Consider the following 14,198-nt stretch of genomic DNA (forward strand, 5'->3'; position numbering starts at 1 on the left):
ATCTGTAAGATTAATTTTTGTTGTATATATCAGTAGTACATTTGTTTTGTAGGGCTTTTTGAAAATTAAGTATTCCATTATTTGATTTGACCATTCAATTTCATTTTTATTTTTTATTTTTATTTTTTTGAGACTGTCTCATCTCACTCTGTCGCCCAGACTGGAGTGCATTGGCACAATCTCACTTCACTGCAACCTCTACCTCCCAGCTTCAAGCAATTCTCACGCCTCAGCCAGGCTGGTCTCAAACTCCTGGCCTCAAGTGATCTGCCTGTTTGACCTCCCAAAGTGCTGGGATTACAGGGTGTGAGCCACGGCACCCAGCCTGACAATTCAATTTCATCTGTCTCAACTGGGCTTTGTGACCCAGGTATTGTCCTTGGCTAAGAGTTCCAGAATGCTGTTTTGTTTTCACAATTCTGAAAAACAGTTTCAGGAACAACATTCAGGCTGTTTCCCTAAACAAAAACAAAAGATAAGTGCAACAGAAAAAAGAAGAGTGTGTCACCAGAAGGAAAATGAGGTTGTCTGATTTGTAAAAGGAAATATCTACAGCTGGAAATAAATGGCAAAGTTGTCCAGCCAGGTAGGTTCCCAAAAGTATTTTAATTTTGTTAATGATTATGTCTGGGGGTTACTTTGGTACTTTTCTTACAAGCAAACTTTGTGGCCATAGGCCTCTCCATTTTAAAAAGAATAATTAAATTCTCTACAAAATTACTTTCATTCTCCTTTGCTGAGGGCTTTAGAATCTTCCAGTCCTGTGGAGTTGCTCAGTTTCTTCCCTGGATCCCGTTTTCAAAAACAGACAGAAGGGCAACCCACTCGGGTCCCCTTCCACACTGTGGAAGCTTTGTTCTTTTGCTCTTCACGATAAATCTTGCTGCTGCTCACTTAAAAAAAAAAAAAAAAAAAAAAAAGACAGAAAACAGGCCACTGATTGCCTCAGGATTAGGAATGCAGAAGGGAGGATCACAATGGAGCAAGAGTAATATTTTAGGGGTGATGGATATGTTCATTTATCTTGGCTGAAGCGATGGGTTCATGGGTATATAGATATGTCAAAACTTATCAAACTGTACACATTAAATATGTAAAGTTTATTATATGTCAATTCCACCTCAAAAAAGCTGTTAAAAATGGAATGGATACAATATGTATAAAATACATGCAGGTTATAACAAATCATGAAACAACAGAACACTCCCTGTATCCATCACCCAGCTTTTTAAAGTAAATGTTTACTATTTTTTTAAAAAATCGTTTTTTTTCTGTGTTCCCTAGCCACCCTAAAGCTCAGGCTTTTTTCTTTTCTTTTCTTTTTTTTTAAAGAGAGAGAGTCTCACTATGTTGCCCAGACAGGATTTGAATTCCTGGGCTCGAGGTATGCTTCTGTCTTAGCTCCTCAGTAGCTGAGACCATGGGCACCCACCACTGTGCCCAGATTCGGGCTTTCTTGTAAAAAGCAGATGGATGCTTGAAACTATTTTCTGAATCCCTTTGGCTCCCAAATGTGAATATTCTGGGGAATATTTTTATCCAAATTAGCTGAGTAATCGAGTAGTTAGGCACATTTTGAAGACCGAGTCTTGTCCTTTAAAAGAAGGGCAGCCCACAAACTGACTTCCTTGAGGCAAAAATTGTTTTAAAAGGGGGAGTACAGCCCAAAACAGTGATTTCAAAATAGCAACAAAAAGAGTCAAACTCTGTAAAATATTTAAAGAGATTTATTCTGAGCCAAATATGAGTGACCATGTCCTGTGACACAGCCCTCAGGAAATCCTGAGAACATGTACCCAAGGTGGTCAGGGTGCAGCTTAGTTTTCTACATTTTAGGGAGACATGAGGCTTCAATCAAATACATTTAAGAAATACATTGGTTCGGTCCAGAAAGGCAGGACAACTCGATGCGAGGCAGGGAGCTTCCAGGTTATAGGTAGGTTTTAAATTTTTCTGGTTGACAATTGGTTGAGTTTATCTAAAGACCTGGGATCAATAGAAAGGAAATGTCTGGGTTGCAATAAGAGTTGTGAAGACTGAAGTTTTATTATGCAGATGAAGCCTCCAAGTAGCAGGCTTCAGAGAGAATAGATTGTAAATGTACTTAAGGTCTGCGTTGATGTTAATGCCGGAGAGGTATAATGAGGCATCTCTCACCCCCACTTCCCCTCATGGCCTGAAACAATCTCTCAGGTTAAATTTTAAAAGCGCCCTGGCCAAGGAGAAAGTCCATTCAGATGGTTAGGGGCCTTGGAACATTATTTTTGGTTTACAAAAATGTTGAGTTGTGAACACTGAGAGCCTCTGCCCAGAACGTAAAAGAGAGAATTCTTGCTGACTGTGGCCGGGCATGCGTGTCCTTTCACTTTCTTTTTTTTTAAAAAAAAAAAAACCAAAAAAACAGGGTTTGGGCGGGAGAAGTAAGGGGGATGTGTTATGATAAAGGGGCCTTGGCAGCAGTCTTCTGGTGTGGTTTGACCAGGCTCCACCCATGAATTCTGTTTTCTTTTAGAGGTCACTGGAGAGCCCGGTGGGGTGTAAGTACACTGTGCTTAAAGAACTCTAGCAGGAAGCTAGCAGTTGTCTCCAAACCCAGCAGAGACGGGGAAACGGGAATCGATTAGGAATAAAGGATTATAATCCACTTTCCTTCTGAGGAAAAGCTGGGAACCTTCTCATTTTGCCTCATGAAAACTAAGCTGAATCGACTGCTGCCAAACATCTATTAATTAGGCAAAATTGGCCTCTTGCCCATGATTTGACTTTCCAGCACAGCCAGTTCTTTTTCTCCTCTGCAGCTGATTGGCTCTGGAGTGTGGCCAGAAGCCTCTCTCCTGCAATTAAAGGAGTCGGGTCTCTAACTGTTGATCTGTTTGTTTTTTTCCTTTCTGAGCAATGGAGCTTACCATCTTTATCCTGAGACTGGCTATCTACATCCTGGCATTTCCCATGTACCTGCTGAACTTTCTGGGCTTGTGGAGCTGGATATGCAAAAAATGGTTCCCCTACTTCTTGGTGAGGTTCACTGTGATGTACAACGAACAGATGGCAAGCAAGAAGCAGGAGCTCTTCAGCAATCTGCAGGAGTTTGCAGGCCCCTCCGGGAAGCTCTCCCTGCTGGAAGTGGGCTGTGGCACGGGGGCCAACTTCAGGTTCTACCCACCTGGGTGCAGGGTGACCTGTATTGACCCCAACCCCAACTTTGAGAAGTTTTTGATCAAGAGCATTGCAGAGAACCGACACCTGCAGTTTGAGCGCTTTGTGGTAGCTGCCGGGGAGAACATGCACCAGGTGGCCGATGGCTCTGTGGATGTGGTGGTCTGCACCCTGGTGCTGTGCTCTGTGAAGAACCAAGAGCAGATTCTCCGTGAGGTGTGCAGAGTGCTGAGACCGGTGAGTGAAAGGGTGTGAGGAGAACTGGTTAGTAGCAGCTATTATCATAGAGGGCAGGCCTGTCAATTGCAGGTGGCTGAAACATTTTAACATAAAAAGTAAACTACTAGAAAAGACTGTAGAATTTTTTTAAAATCTTAGCGTGGGAGAGAAGCTATAAAGAGAAAGATTGATAAATCTGAATATAAAAACTTAAAACTGCTATAAAGAAAAAACCTCCTGGCCGGGCACAGTGGTTCACGTCTGTAATCCCAGCATTTTGGGAGGCCGAGACAGGCGGATCGCTTGAGGTCAGGAGTTCGAGACCAGACTGGCCAATATGGTGAAACCCCATCTCTATTAAAAATACAAAAATTAGCCAGGCATGGTGGCAGGTGCCTGTAGGCAGGAGAATCGCTTGAACCTGGTAGGGCAGAGGTTGCAGTGAGCCAAGATTGCGCCACAGCGCTCCAGCCTAGGCAACAGAGTGAGACTCCATCTCAAAAAAAAAAAAAGAAAAAGCTCCCAAAAACAAAGTTAAAGTACAAAACAAGCTTGGAAAAAATATTTGCCAGGGATGATAGACAAAGGGTTAACTTCCCTCACGTTAAAAGACATTACGTGTCAATAAGATCAATATTTTTTCAATAAGAAAAACAAAAGGGAAAATGGGCAAATAATAGGAACAGAAATATAAACCAATTATAGGACAAAAATGCTCAAACTTAAAGAGTTAATTAAAGGAAGATACTAATTTTACCTATTATACTGTTAGAGACTTATTTTAAGGTCAGTATAGGGTTGGGGTGGGTTTAGGGGACTGGACACCACCATACACATTAGAAGAGGTACACTGGTTGATATCTGATAATATCAAAATTTAAAGCACACATACTCTTTTTATCTACATGCAAAAACTTATCCCACATACAAAAACTTGTCCATACACAAGAATATTAAGCAGCATTTGTAATAGCACAAACTGGAAATAACTGAAATGTCTATCAATAGGATGCTATGTAAGTGAGTTGTCATATTGTATAAAGGAACACTGTGCAGCTGTCAGAAAGAACAAGAAGAGTTACCTGTGCTGATACTTAAAAATCTCCAAGGGATAATGTTTAATGAAAACAAAAAGCAATCAAGCCACAGAATGTTAGGTAGAGCATAGGCCCACCACGTGCCCACTGTGTGAGGCGGGGAGAGGACATACATGTATGTCTATAAGTTAATGGGAATGATAGACAAGTAACTATTAACAGTGGTTACCTTTTGGGAATGGGATTGGATTCAGGGAAAGAATTACTTTTCATTTTAAACCTTTCCCTAAAATCTGTAATTCTTTATACCTGTCTGTAGTTTTCACATATTACCCTTATTATTTTTAGCTAGTTTAAAATCGCTTTATATTCTGAACAAAGTTGAAGATATGGATATCTTAACATTTGAATTTACTCTTCTGGGGGAAAGGCATGTTTTGTAATCCCCAGTTTTTATTTTTTGTTGAGACAGGGTTTCCCTCTGTCACCCAGGCTGGAGTGCAGTGGCATGATCACGGCTCACTGCAGCATTGACCTGCTGGACTCAAGCAATCTTTCCATCTCAGCCTCCCCACCCTCCCAGGGAGGGGAGGTGGGGTACAGGGAGGGGAGGAGGGTAGCTGGGACTACAGGCATGCACCACCACACCCAGCTAGTTTTTGTATTTTTGTAGAGATGAGGTTTCGCCATGTTGCCCAGGCTGGTCTCAAACTCCTGGGCTCAAGTGGTCTGCCCACTTTGGCCTCTCAAAGTGTTGGGATTACAGATGTGAGCCACCACGCCCAACCCTCAGTTTTATTTTCTAATAGAGGAAGTTCCTCAGGAAGAAAAGAATTTGGAGATCGGGTTTAGGGACAATCATACAATCCTGTCTTGGGCTCAATATCAGAGTAGTAAATAAAAAAGGACTGATTGTTATACCCAAATGCTGGGTTCTTATATGCTAAGACTGGGCACCAACTGGCACATTAGTAGATGTTTGGCTTACAGTATTACTAATCTCCCATCACTGCTGCAAGGCAGGTAATTATTATCTCAGTTTGCCAGTGCCAAAAATCGATTGAACTCTTAAAGGTATCACATTCGTGATAGTCTTCCTTAGCTCCTGCCAAGCACCCACTCTCTGCTGGATATAACAAGGGAACTTTATTACATTTTCATTTAACCCTCTCAACAGTCCTCTAAAGTACATATCTTCATGTTAGGACAAAGAAACAGACTCAGAGAGATTAAGGAATTTGCCCAAAGTTACACAGCTAGTAGACACGGCTCTCTTTAATGCAAATGCAAATATTCCTTTTTTTTTTTTTTTGAAACAGAGTCTTGCTCTGTCACCCAGGCTGGTGTACAGTGGCATGATCTTGGCTAACTGCAGTCTCCACCTGCTGGGTTCAAGTGACTCTCCATGCCTCAGCCTCCCGAGTAGCTGGGTTTACAGGCACATGTCACCACGCTTGGCCAACTTTTATATTTTTAGTAGGGATGGGGTTTCACCATGTTGGCCGGGCTGGTGTCCACCTTCTGGCCTCAAGTGATCCACCCACCTTGGCCTCCCAAAGTGGTGGGATTACAGGTGTGAGCCACCACGCCCAGCCAAATGCAAATGCAAATATTCTTACCACTGTACCACAGTGCTTGTTATTGGGGTTTTCATCTTTCTGATTTCAACATTTCTATCACTTTTGCTGGCTCTTCTTCCTCTACCCATCTCCTACCACTGGGGTTCCTTTCTTGGTGACGCAGGATTTTTGCTCCTTAGCTCAGCTAGGTCCAGGTTCTTGTTTCACAATCAGGAAGAAATAGGCACGTGAACATGGAAGAGTGAGTGGAGTAGAATTTATCAAGCAAAACAGAAAGCTCTCAGCAAAAAGAGGGGTCCTGAAAACAGGTTGCTGGTTGCCCCCTTCGCAACTGAAAAGCTGATGGAGCTGGGTTCCCTGTCTGTAAAGGCATGAATTCCAGGTGGCTCCACCCCATTCCCCCGGCGTGCATGTGGGCCCTTAGTGCGCTGCAGGCACGTTTAGGCAAGCCCCTGTGCAAGTTCCCTTATCTGCACAAAACATCTCATGTAAGCATTTGTGGGACTGGTCAGAAGTTCTTCCAGGACCCTTCCCTACTGTCTGCCTAAAGCAAGCTGGCTAACTCCTTTCATTGGTTCATTTCACTTATACACACTCCCCAGCAATCTCATATACCTCCACAGTTCTCAAATACCAGATATACACAGATGATTTCCAAATCTAAACATCTATCCCAGGTCTCTCTTCTGACCCCAAACCTGCATATCCAGCCGTCTACTCAACAGTCTCCTGGAAAGCTCAGAGGCATCTCTTAACATATGTAAACCAGAGGGCAACACTGACCTCCCCAAACCTGCCTCTCCTCCTTTATGCTGCCCTATCCTATGAAAATTTTTTTAAAAATCAGGGCCGGGCACGGTGGCTCATGCCTGTAATCCCAGCACTTTGGGAGCCCTAGACAGCAGGATCACTTGAGCTCAGGAGTTCGAGACCAGCCTGGGCAATGCGGCGAAACTCTGTCTCTATTTAAAAAAAAAAAAAAAAAATTAGCTGGGTGTAGTGGTGTGCACCTGTTGTCCCAGCTGCTTGGGGGGCTGAGGCAGGAGGATTTCTTGAGCCCAGGAGGCAGAGGTTGCAGTGAGCTGAGACTGTGCCACTGCATTCCATCCTGGGTGACAGAGCCAGGCCCTGTCTCGAGAAATAATAAATGAATAAATAAATCAGGAAATTCCAATTTTTCTATTCCTAACATAGGTCTTACACTTACTCATATAATTTGGGGGAACTCCATCACTAAACTGAATTCTCTCTCTAAACTCTGCCTGAGGAGTCAAGACTAGGATAGCTAGAGGAGGCCAAGAAGAGTGGTGCAGTTACCACGATTTTGTGAGGTGACTGTCTGGTCCCTTGCTCCCTACTCCCCTCAGAGGTAGATAGGTAGAAAACTTCTGAAGATGCCCCCGCCCATAACATGTAATAACATCTATTGTGCCTGTACTTGACCAACATTTATAAAACTCCTCAATGAAAGCAGCAGTTGCTAATTCCCACAAGCAGTCATTTACATTTAGCATCCACTGACTGAATAAAATACCTAATGACAAAATGTTACCTTGAATTCACTAATGACTTTAGATGAATCAGAATTTTCATTAATCATATCACATACATATTTGTGAAGATGGCACAAAAATTAAAAACATGGTTATTCAGTCTCAAGGGTGTGCTTAGTGTGGAGTGACTCTCCTGCTCAGAACTCTACGGTTCTCTCACAGGTTTGCAAGGCAGTGCCAGAGAACAATTTTCAAAAAATAAATTAAAAAAGCAGAAATGAAAAAATCCTTGAAATGTTTTTTTCTTTCTTTCTTTCTCAGGGAGGGGCCTTTTATTTCATGGAGCATGTGGCAGCTGAGCGTTCGACTTGGAATTCCTTCTGGCAACAAGTCCTTGATCCTGCCTGGCACCTTCTGTTTGATGGGTGCAACCTGACCAGAGAGAGCTGGAAGGCCCTGGAGCGGGCCAGCTTCTCTAAGCTGAAGCTGCAGCACATCCAGGCCCCACTGTCCTGGGAATTGGTGCGCCCTCATATCTATGGATATGCTGTGAAATAGTGTGAGCTGGCAGTTAAGAACTGAATGGCCCAAAGAATTTAAAGCTTCAGTTTTACATTTAAAATGATAAGTGGGAGAAGAGAAACCTTTTTTTTTGGGGGGGGGGGCAGTTTTTTTGGTTTGTTGTTTTTTTTTTTTTTTTTTGGCGGGAAGAAAGAGTTTTGCTCTTGTTGCCCAGGCTGGAGTGTGATGGCGTGATCTCCGCTCACTGCAACCTCCGCCTCCCGTGTTTAAGCGATTCTCCTGCCTCAGCCTCCCTAGTAGCTGGGATTATAGGTGCCCACCACCATGCCCAGCTAATTTGTATTTTTAGTTGAGACAGGGTTTCACTACGTTGGCCAGGATGGTCTTGAACTCCTGATCTCAGGCAATCCACCTCAGCCTCCCAAAGTGCTGGGATGACAGGCGTGAGCAACCGCACCCAGCTCAAGGTTTTTTTGTTTTTTGTTTTGTTTTGAGACGGAGTTTTCGCTCTTGTTGTCCAGGCTGGAGTGCAATGCTGTGATCTCGGCTTACCACAACCTCCACCTCCGGGGTTCAAGCAATTCACCTGCCTCAGCCTCCTGAGTAGCTGGTATTACAGGCATGCATCACTACACCGGCTAATTTTGTACTTTTAGTAGAGACGGGGTTTCCCCATGTTGGTCAGTCTGGTCTCAAACTCCTGACCTCAGGTGATCTGCCTGCCTCAGCCTCCCAAAGTGCTGTGATTACAGCCGTGAGCCACCATGCCCGGCCTGAAACCTTTTTTAGGTAAAGTTGAAGTCCGTCCTTAAAAGTTTCTGTTATATCCTATTTAGCCATTTTCTATTGACTCCCAAAGAATTCACATCAAAAAAAAACAGCTTTGAACTCCCCCTTCAAAGGAAACAGTCGACTTTCATAATTAGCATCTACCATTATCCCCAAATCTTCTTTTATTCATTGACTTGAAATTTTTTCCAATTGCTTTTTTTTTTTTTTTTTTTTAAGGTTAAGAGCAGAGGTTTACTAGGCAAAAGAAAGAGAGTAGCTCTCTGCTGCAGAGAGGGGTCCTGGAGAAATGGGTTACCCCAGTTGTCTTATTTAAATGGTTACCCATCAGATTTTCATTTCATCTTCTCTTTGAGAGCTTGGTGTTAAGAAGCACTTAAATCACTCAAAAGAAGACTTTAAAAAGGAAGCAGTGAAAAGGTCTTAATAATTTATTGATTGAATTAAGAAATACTAGCTAATTAAGAATCCGAGTCTAAACAGCACAGATTTTTTCTTTTTGCTTTTAAATTGTGTTTTAAAAATAGAGACAGGGGGCTGGGCGTGGTGGCTCACGCCTGTAATCCTAGCACTTTGGGAGGCCGAGGCGGGCGGATCATGAGTTCAGGAGTTCAAGACCAGCCTGGCCAACATGGCAAAACCCTACTAAAGACACACACACAAAAAAAATTAGCCAGGCGTGGTGGTGGGTGCCTGTAATCCCAGGTACTTGGAAGGCTGAGGCAGGAGAATCTCTTGAACTCAGAAGGCGGAGGTTGCAGTGAACCGAGATCATGCCATTGTACTCTAGCCTGGGCGACAAGAGCAAGACTCCATCTCAAAAAAAAAAAAAAGAAGTAGAGACAGGGTCTCACTGTGTCGCCTAGGCTGGTCTTGAACTCCTGGGCTCAAGTGATTTTCCCACCTTGACCTCCTAAATTGCTGGGATTACAGGCGTGAGACAGTGCACCTGGCCAAAATAGCTCAAGTTTCTGAAAAACAAATCTCAGTCTATTTGTTATTCTTAGCATCACTGGTCTGGCTTTCAGAATTAACACACAAGGTTGCCACACCTAGTTCTGCCCAGCTTTATGTCTTTTATTCCAGTATTCCACCAAAGTTTGTTTTCCTGCATTCCAGTTCTCAAGTCTTAAGATAAAGATTGTACTTGACAGTTTAGTATATCCATAAAACTATTTGAGGTGGTTAAAATTCTTGGGTTCATCTTCCTTATTACATTTTCCTTAATACTTTGCTGAATATTGTAGATTGTAGGCAATGAAAAAGTCCACTAAATTAGGAAAACTTTGAATAATTAGGTATCCTAGGTAAGAGCCCCTAAACATCAAGCAGTCTGTGAGTCTGTAAAGAAATAAATATTTTTTGGATTATTCTTATCTAATTCCACCCCTGTTGGAAGATGATTTCTTTGTTCTTTGCAACTATGGAAGCTGTGAAAATCATCACAAGTGCCTCTGAAAGTGAGTGTTAGGTTGGTTAGAGGGTTTAATATTTTCTGCAATGGTTTGTAGGAATTTTAATAAATGTAGTCTATTTTCTGAGATGATTTTGTAAAAGTACTATTTTAAATATCAAATCAACCAATAAATTCACATTTGTGTTAAGAACAGAAATATGGTTTATATCTTTGCTGGCTTGGTTTCCTTTTTCTTAATGTCTCTAGGAGGCTTATTCCTTCATTGTGGAAATTTTAGCTGTTTAAACATGTAAATTTTTCTTTCTACAGCCAGGTAACTATAAACACAGCTAATAGATTTTACACAAAGCAATCCTAAAAGTATCAGAATGGGCTTTGAAAAGTTCAAGTCCAGCATGTGATCATGTTTGGCTACTTTAAAAAAGCAAAAAAGGTCAAGTCTAACGATCCCATTTGTGAAACCCACAGAGCAGAAAGAAAGGAAGCTTTTACTATTTTAACTATCTCTTGAACGTGAAAAGTTATTGATGCAGTGAGGTCGAATGCACACCTACTTCTTCCTAAGCTCTGGAACATGAATCTCCTTCCTCTGTCATCTCCCCGGAATAGGAACCCCCTTAATCCACCCATCTCACTATTGGTCAGTCTAGTGATTGAGAACTAGGAAAAGCCACAGGTTGAAATGGTGAAATGTCATTACACTGAAAGATAATACCAAAGTACTAAGTCCTAGGCACAGTCTTGTCAATTCCCTCTTGTTTAAGTGGTGTGGCAAATATTATCATCACTTTTCAGAGAAAACTGAGGTGTAGAGAAATAAATAAATGAAGTTTTTTATAGTCATTTCACAAGTCACTTAGCAAGTCTTAGAAGCCCTGACTCCCCAAACCACAAAATCTCCTTTGATAATCATTGCTGCCCTAACACCTTTTACTGCTTTCCTCCTTGAGCCCAGAGAACACATATTTATAATCATTTTAAGAGCCTGAGGAAATGACTTCAGCCTGTGCAAAAGGGAGAAAGAAAAAAAGGCAAAACATGTCCAATGTCTTTTAGGTCCTCTATTGGTTAGGAATCCTTTGATTCCAAGTGACAGAATCCCAATCCAAACAGACTTAAGCAGAAAAAGGACTATCAACTCAAATTAGTGAAAATCATACACACAGAAAGCCTCAGGCACAGCCTGAACAGGGCTCAGATAATGTTACCAGGAGCCACAGAATCTCTAGAGTCATGTCTGTCCTCCCCTCTGCTCTATTAGGTAGCAAGTTGGTAGAAATGGCTCTGACCTTCATGCTTCCAGGGCACAAGCCCAGTTAGAAAGAGCAAGCCTACTTTTTGTGGCCATACCAGACCAATCTGATTTAACCTTTATGTAACAAAGTTGTGAGTTGTTTTTCAGTTGCCAATGGACCCTCAGGTCATGTGCCCTGAGCACGCCCAGATGAACCAAGCCTGCAACCACAGGGGGAACCTAAGCTAAGTGCTCAGTCCAAGGATGGGGACTGAATTAAGAAGCAGACACATGGGAGGATCCATGACCAATCAAATCAAGCTGTGGTATCACCCCGTGGCAGCATCCAGTCAGATCATGCCTCTCGGCATCACCTCATTGCAAGATCCAATCAGATCATGCCTCATTACCCTATACTTATAAAACCTGACCAAACCCCCAGCTCTGGGAGATACTGCTTTGGGAATAATCCCTGGCGTTCTCCTTACTTGTTGCAAGTAATAAAATCCCCTTGCTAAATGCTCCTTGGTTGTGGTCATTGGGTTGAATTTGGAATGGATGCTAGGAAGGCACATAACAAATATCCATTATAAACCCATTGCTGGATTTCACCGGATTTGGATCAGACCCTGTCTGTCTTCCTATGGGAGATCATATAGTACAATGCTTAGAACACTAGATTTTCAGTGGGATAACTGCTTGCAACAAAGAAAGTAAAAGACAAAATGAAACACTGGCTTTGGCATCAAAGTGACATGGTCAAGTCCTGGTTGTGTCATTGGTTGAGTCTGTGACCTTGAGCAAGTTATGTTTTTTCATCTGTAAATGGGGGTATCTACCTAAAAGGTTATGCTGAGGAGTAAATGAAGCCATGCACTTGGCACTTAATATAGGTTGACTTCATTCAACAGATATTTATTGAGTGTCTACTGTGTGCTCTGCTCTTAGTGCCTGGCTTAGAGCCCTGAATAACTAGACATATCCCTGTCTGCATGGAGCATACAATGATGATAAATGTTTTCTATAGATGAGGAAGAAGCTCAGGGTGCCCAGCGAATGTAATCTGACCTACCCAGGAGGAGAAGCTCTGAGGCTTTCTTGAGGAAGTAATATCTGAGCTGAATTCCAAAGAATGAAAAAAGAATATTTCAGACAACTAGAATAGCTCATGCCACAGCCAAGTGAAAGGAGGAAACACACTATATTCAAGGAAATGAAAGAAAGCAGACAGGGCTGGGCACCACAGCCTCAAGTGCAGATTCTAGGATGGTTACTATTTCCATCAGTTTCTTCCTAAATCTTGTTAAGACCCTGGGACAATGAGCCAAATGCTTATTTTAATGGCTGACCCACACACACACACAAAGGCACATTAAAATGTCTTATATTCTGAAACATTTTTTATTCTCAAGTGTTCTAATATTTAAATTGTTTCATCTGAATTCCTACACAGTTCAAACTTGAATAGAAAGTAAAGCAGACATTGCCTAATAGTTCCCTTTGTACTCTTGATCATACCATAAGCCTTCCCCTTTGGTCTTGGTTTAGAAAACACAGAACTTAACATAACTGAAATTCTTGTTTATCTGTTGAAGTAATTAAAAGTCTGATGAATCATAGCAAACCAGTATCAACAAAAGCAAAAAAGCAAACTGTTCAGTATCACTTTAACTCTCTCTATATTTAAAACCAGAAGCATTAGGCTACATTAAAAAATAAGAAGAATTCCCTGTTGAACTGTGGAGCCACTGGTTAACCCCAGTGCCAGAGAAACGGAGCAGAAGCCACGTGAGCAAAGGGCAAAGTAAATAATGAACCAGGCAATGTGCAAGGTATTATTTTGTTTCTAAAGGAAACTATCTTGGGAACCTGCAGAGAACTACATGGTAACACGTATATGAACTAGGAAAATTACCATTCAGAATTTACCGTTTTTTGTTTTGTTGTTTTTTGAGACACGGTCTCCCTCTGTGGCCCAGGCTATAATGAGGTGGTGTGATCAGGGCTCACTGCAGCTTCAACCTCCCAGGCCCAAGTGATCATCCTGCCTCAGCCTCCTAAGTAGCTGGGACCACAGGCTTGCACCACCACACCCGGTTAATTTTTTTATCTTTAGTAGAGATAGGGTCTCACCGTGTTGCCCAGGCTGGTCTCAAACACCTAGGCTTAAGTGATCCTCCCTCCTCAGCCTCCCAAAGTTCTGGGATTACAGGCATTAGCCACCACACCCAGCCCCAGAATTTAACATTCTTAAAAGTAAAAAGCTTGATAGTCTTACTTGAGGCTGCATGTTTCTCAGTCTTTAAACATGTATCTGACACTGCTGGGCACAGTGGCTCGTGCCTGTAATCCCTGCACTTTGGGAGGCCAAGGTGGGCAGATTGCCCGAGGTCAAGAGTTCAAGACCAGCCTGGCCAACATGTTGAAACCTCGTCTCTACTAAAAATACAAAAAGTTAGCTGGGCGTGGTGGAGGCCACCTGTAATCCCAGCTACTTGGGAGGCTGAGGCAGGAGAATCGCTTGAACCTGGGAGGCGGAGGTTGCAGTGAGCCTAGACCACACCATTGCACTCCAGCCTGGGCAACAAGAGCAAAACACCGTCTCAAAAAAAAAAAAAATGTACCTCACACTGATGTCAATCTTGTCTTTGGAATAATCCTTTTATTCCATGTCCCAAATATCTAATAATTTCCATTTCTTAAGTATCTTCTTTACGCAAGGCACTATTTATTTATAGAGACAGGATCTTG

At 42.3% G+C, this 14,198-nt stretch overlaps 1 protein-coding gene across 4 annotated transcripts; it reads left to right on the plus strand.

Moving 5' to 3' along the window:
• The first annotated feature begins 413 nt into the window (after positions 1-413).
• On the plus strand, positions 414-11,970 carry TMT1A (thiol methyltransferase 1A). 4 transcript variants are annotated; one of them, XM_054442825.2, is made up of 5 exons: positions 414-586; positions 1,837-1,936; positions 2,894-3,393; positions 7,807-8,007; positions 11,616-11,970. In XM_054442825.2, the coding sequence occupies exons 1-5, from the start codon at positions 566-568 to the stop codon at positions 11,694-11,696; spliced, it is 903 nt and encodes a 300-aa protein (XP_054298800.1). In that variant the 5' UTR covers positions 414-565; the 3' UTR covers positions 11,697-11,970. The 4 variants fall into 4 exon arrangements, with proteins under 4 accessions (XP_054298800.1, XP_054298802.1, XP_054298801.1 ...); XM_054442827.2 differs by lacking the exon at positions 7,807-8,007; XM_054442826.1 differs by lacking the exon at positions 11,616-11,970 and having other exon boundaries at positions 7,807-10,409.
• Positions 11,971-14,198: the final 2,228 nt, after the last annotated feature.

This window comes from Pongo pygmaeus, chromosome 10 (assembly GCF_028885625.2).
Source record: "Pongo pygmaeus isolate AG05252 chromosome 10, NHGRI_mPonPyg2-v2.0_pri, whole genome shotgun sequence".
Lineage (NCBI taxonomy): Eukaryota > Metazoa > Chordata > Mammalia > Primates > Hominidae > Pongo > Pongo pygmaeus.

What these genes read in the sequence shown, in the direction of transcription:
- TMT1A (XM_054442825.2), top strand. Translation starts at nt 566, where the DNA reads ATGGCAAAGTTGTCCAGCCAG. An exon ending in AGGGAGCTTCCAGGTTATAG is followed by an intron (nt 1,937 to 2,893) that starts GTAGGTTTTAAA and finishes TTCCTTTCTGAG; the next exon opens with CAATGGAGCTTACCATCTTT. An exon ending in CCCCACTGTCCTGGGAATTG is followed by an intron (nt 8,008 to 11,615) that starts GTGCGCCCTCAT and finishes GTTGTTTTTCAG; the next exon opens with TTGCCAATGGACCCTCAGGT.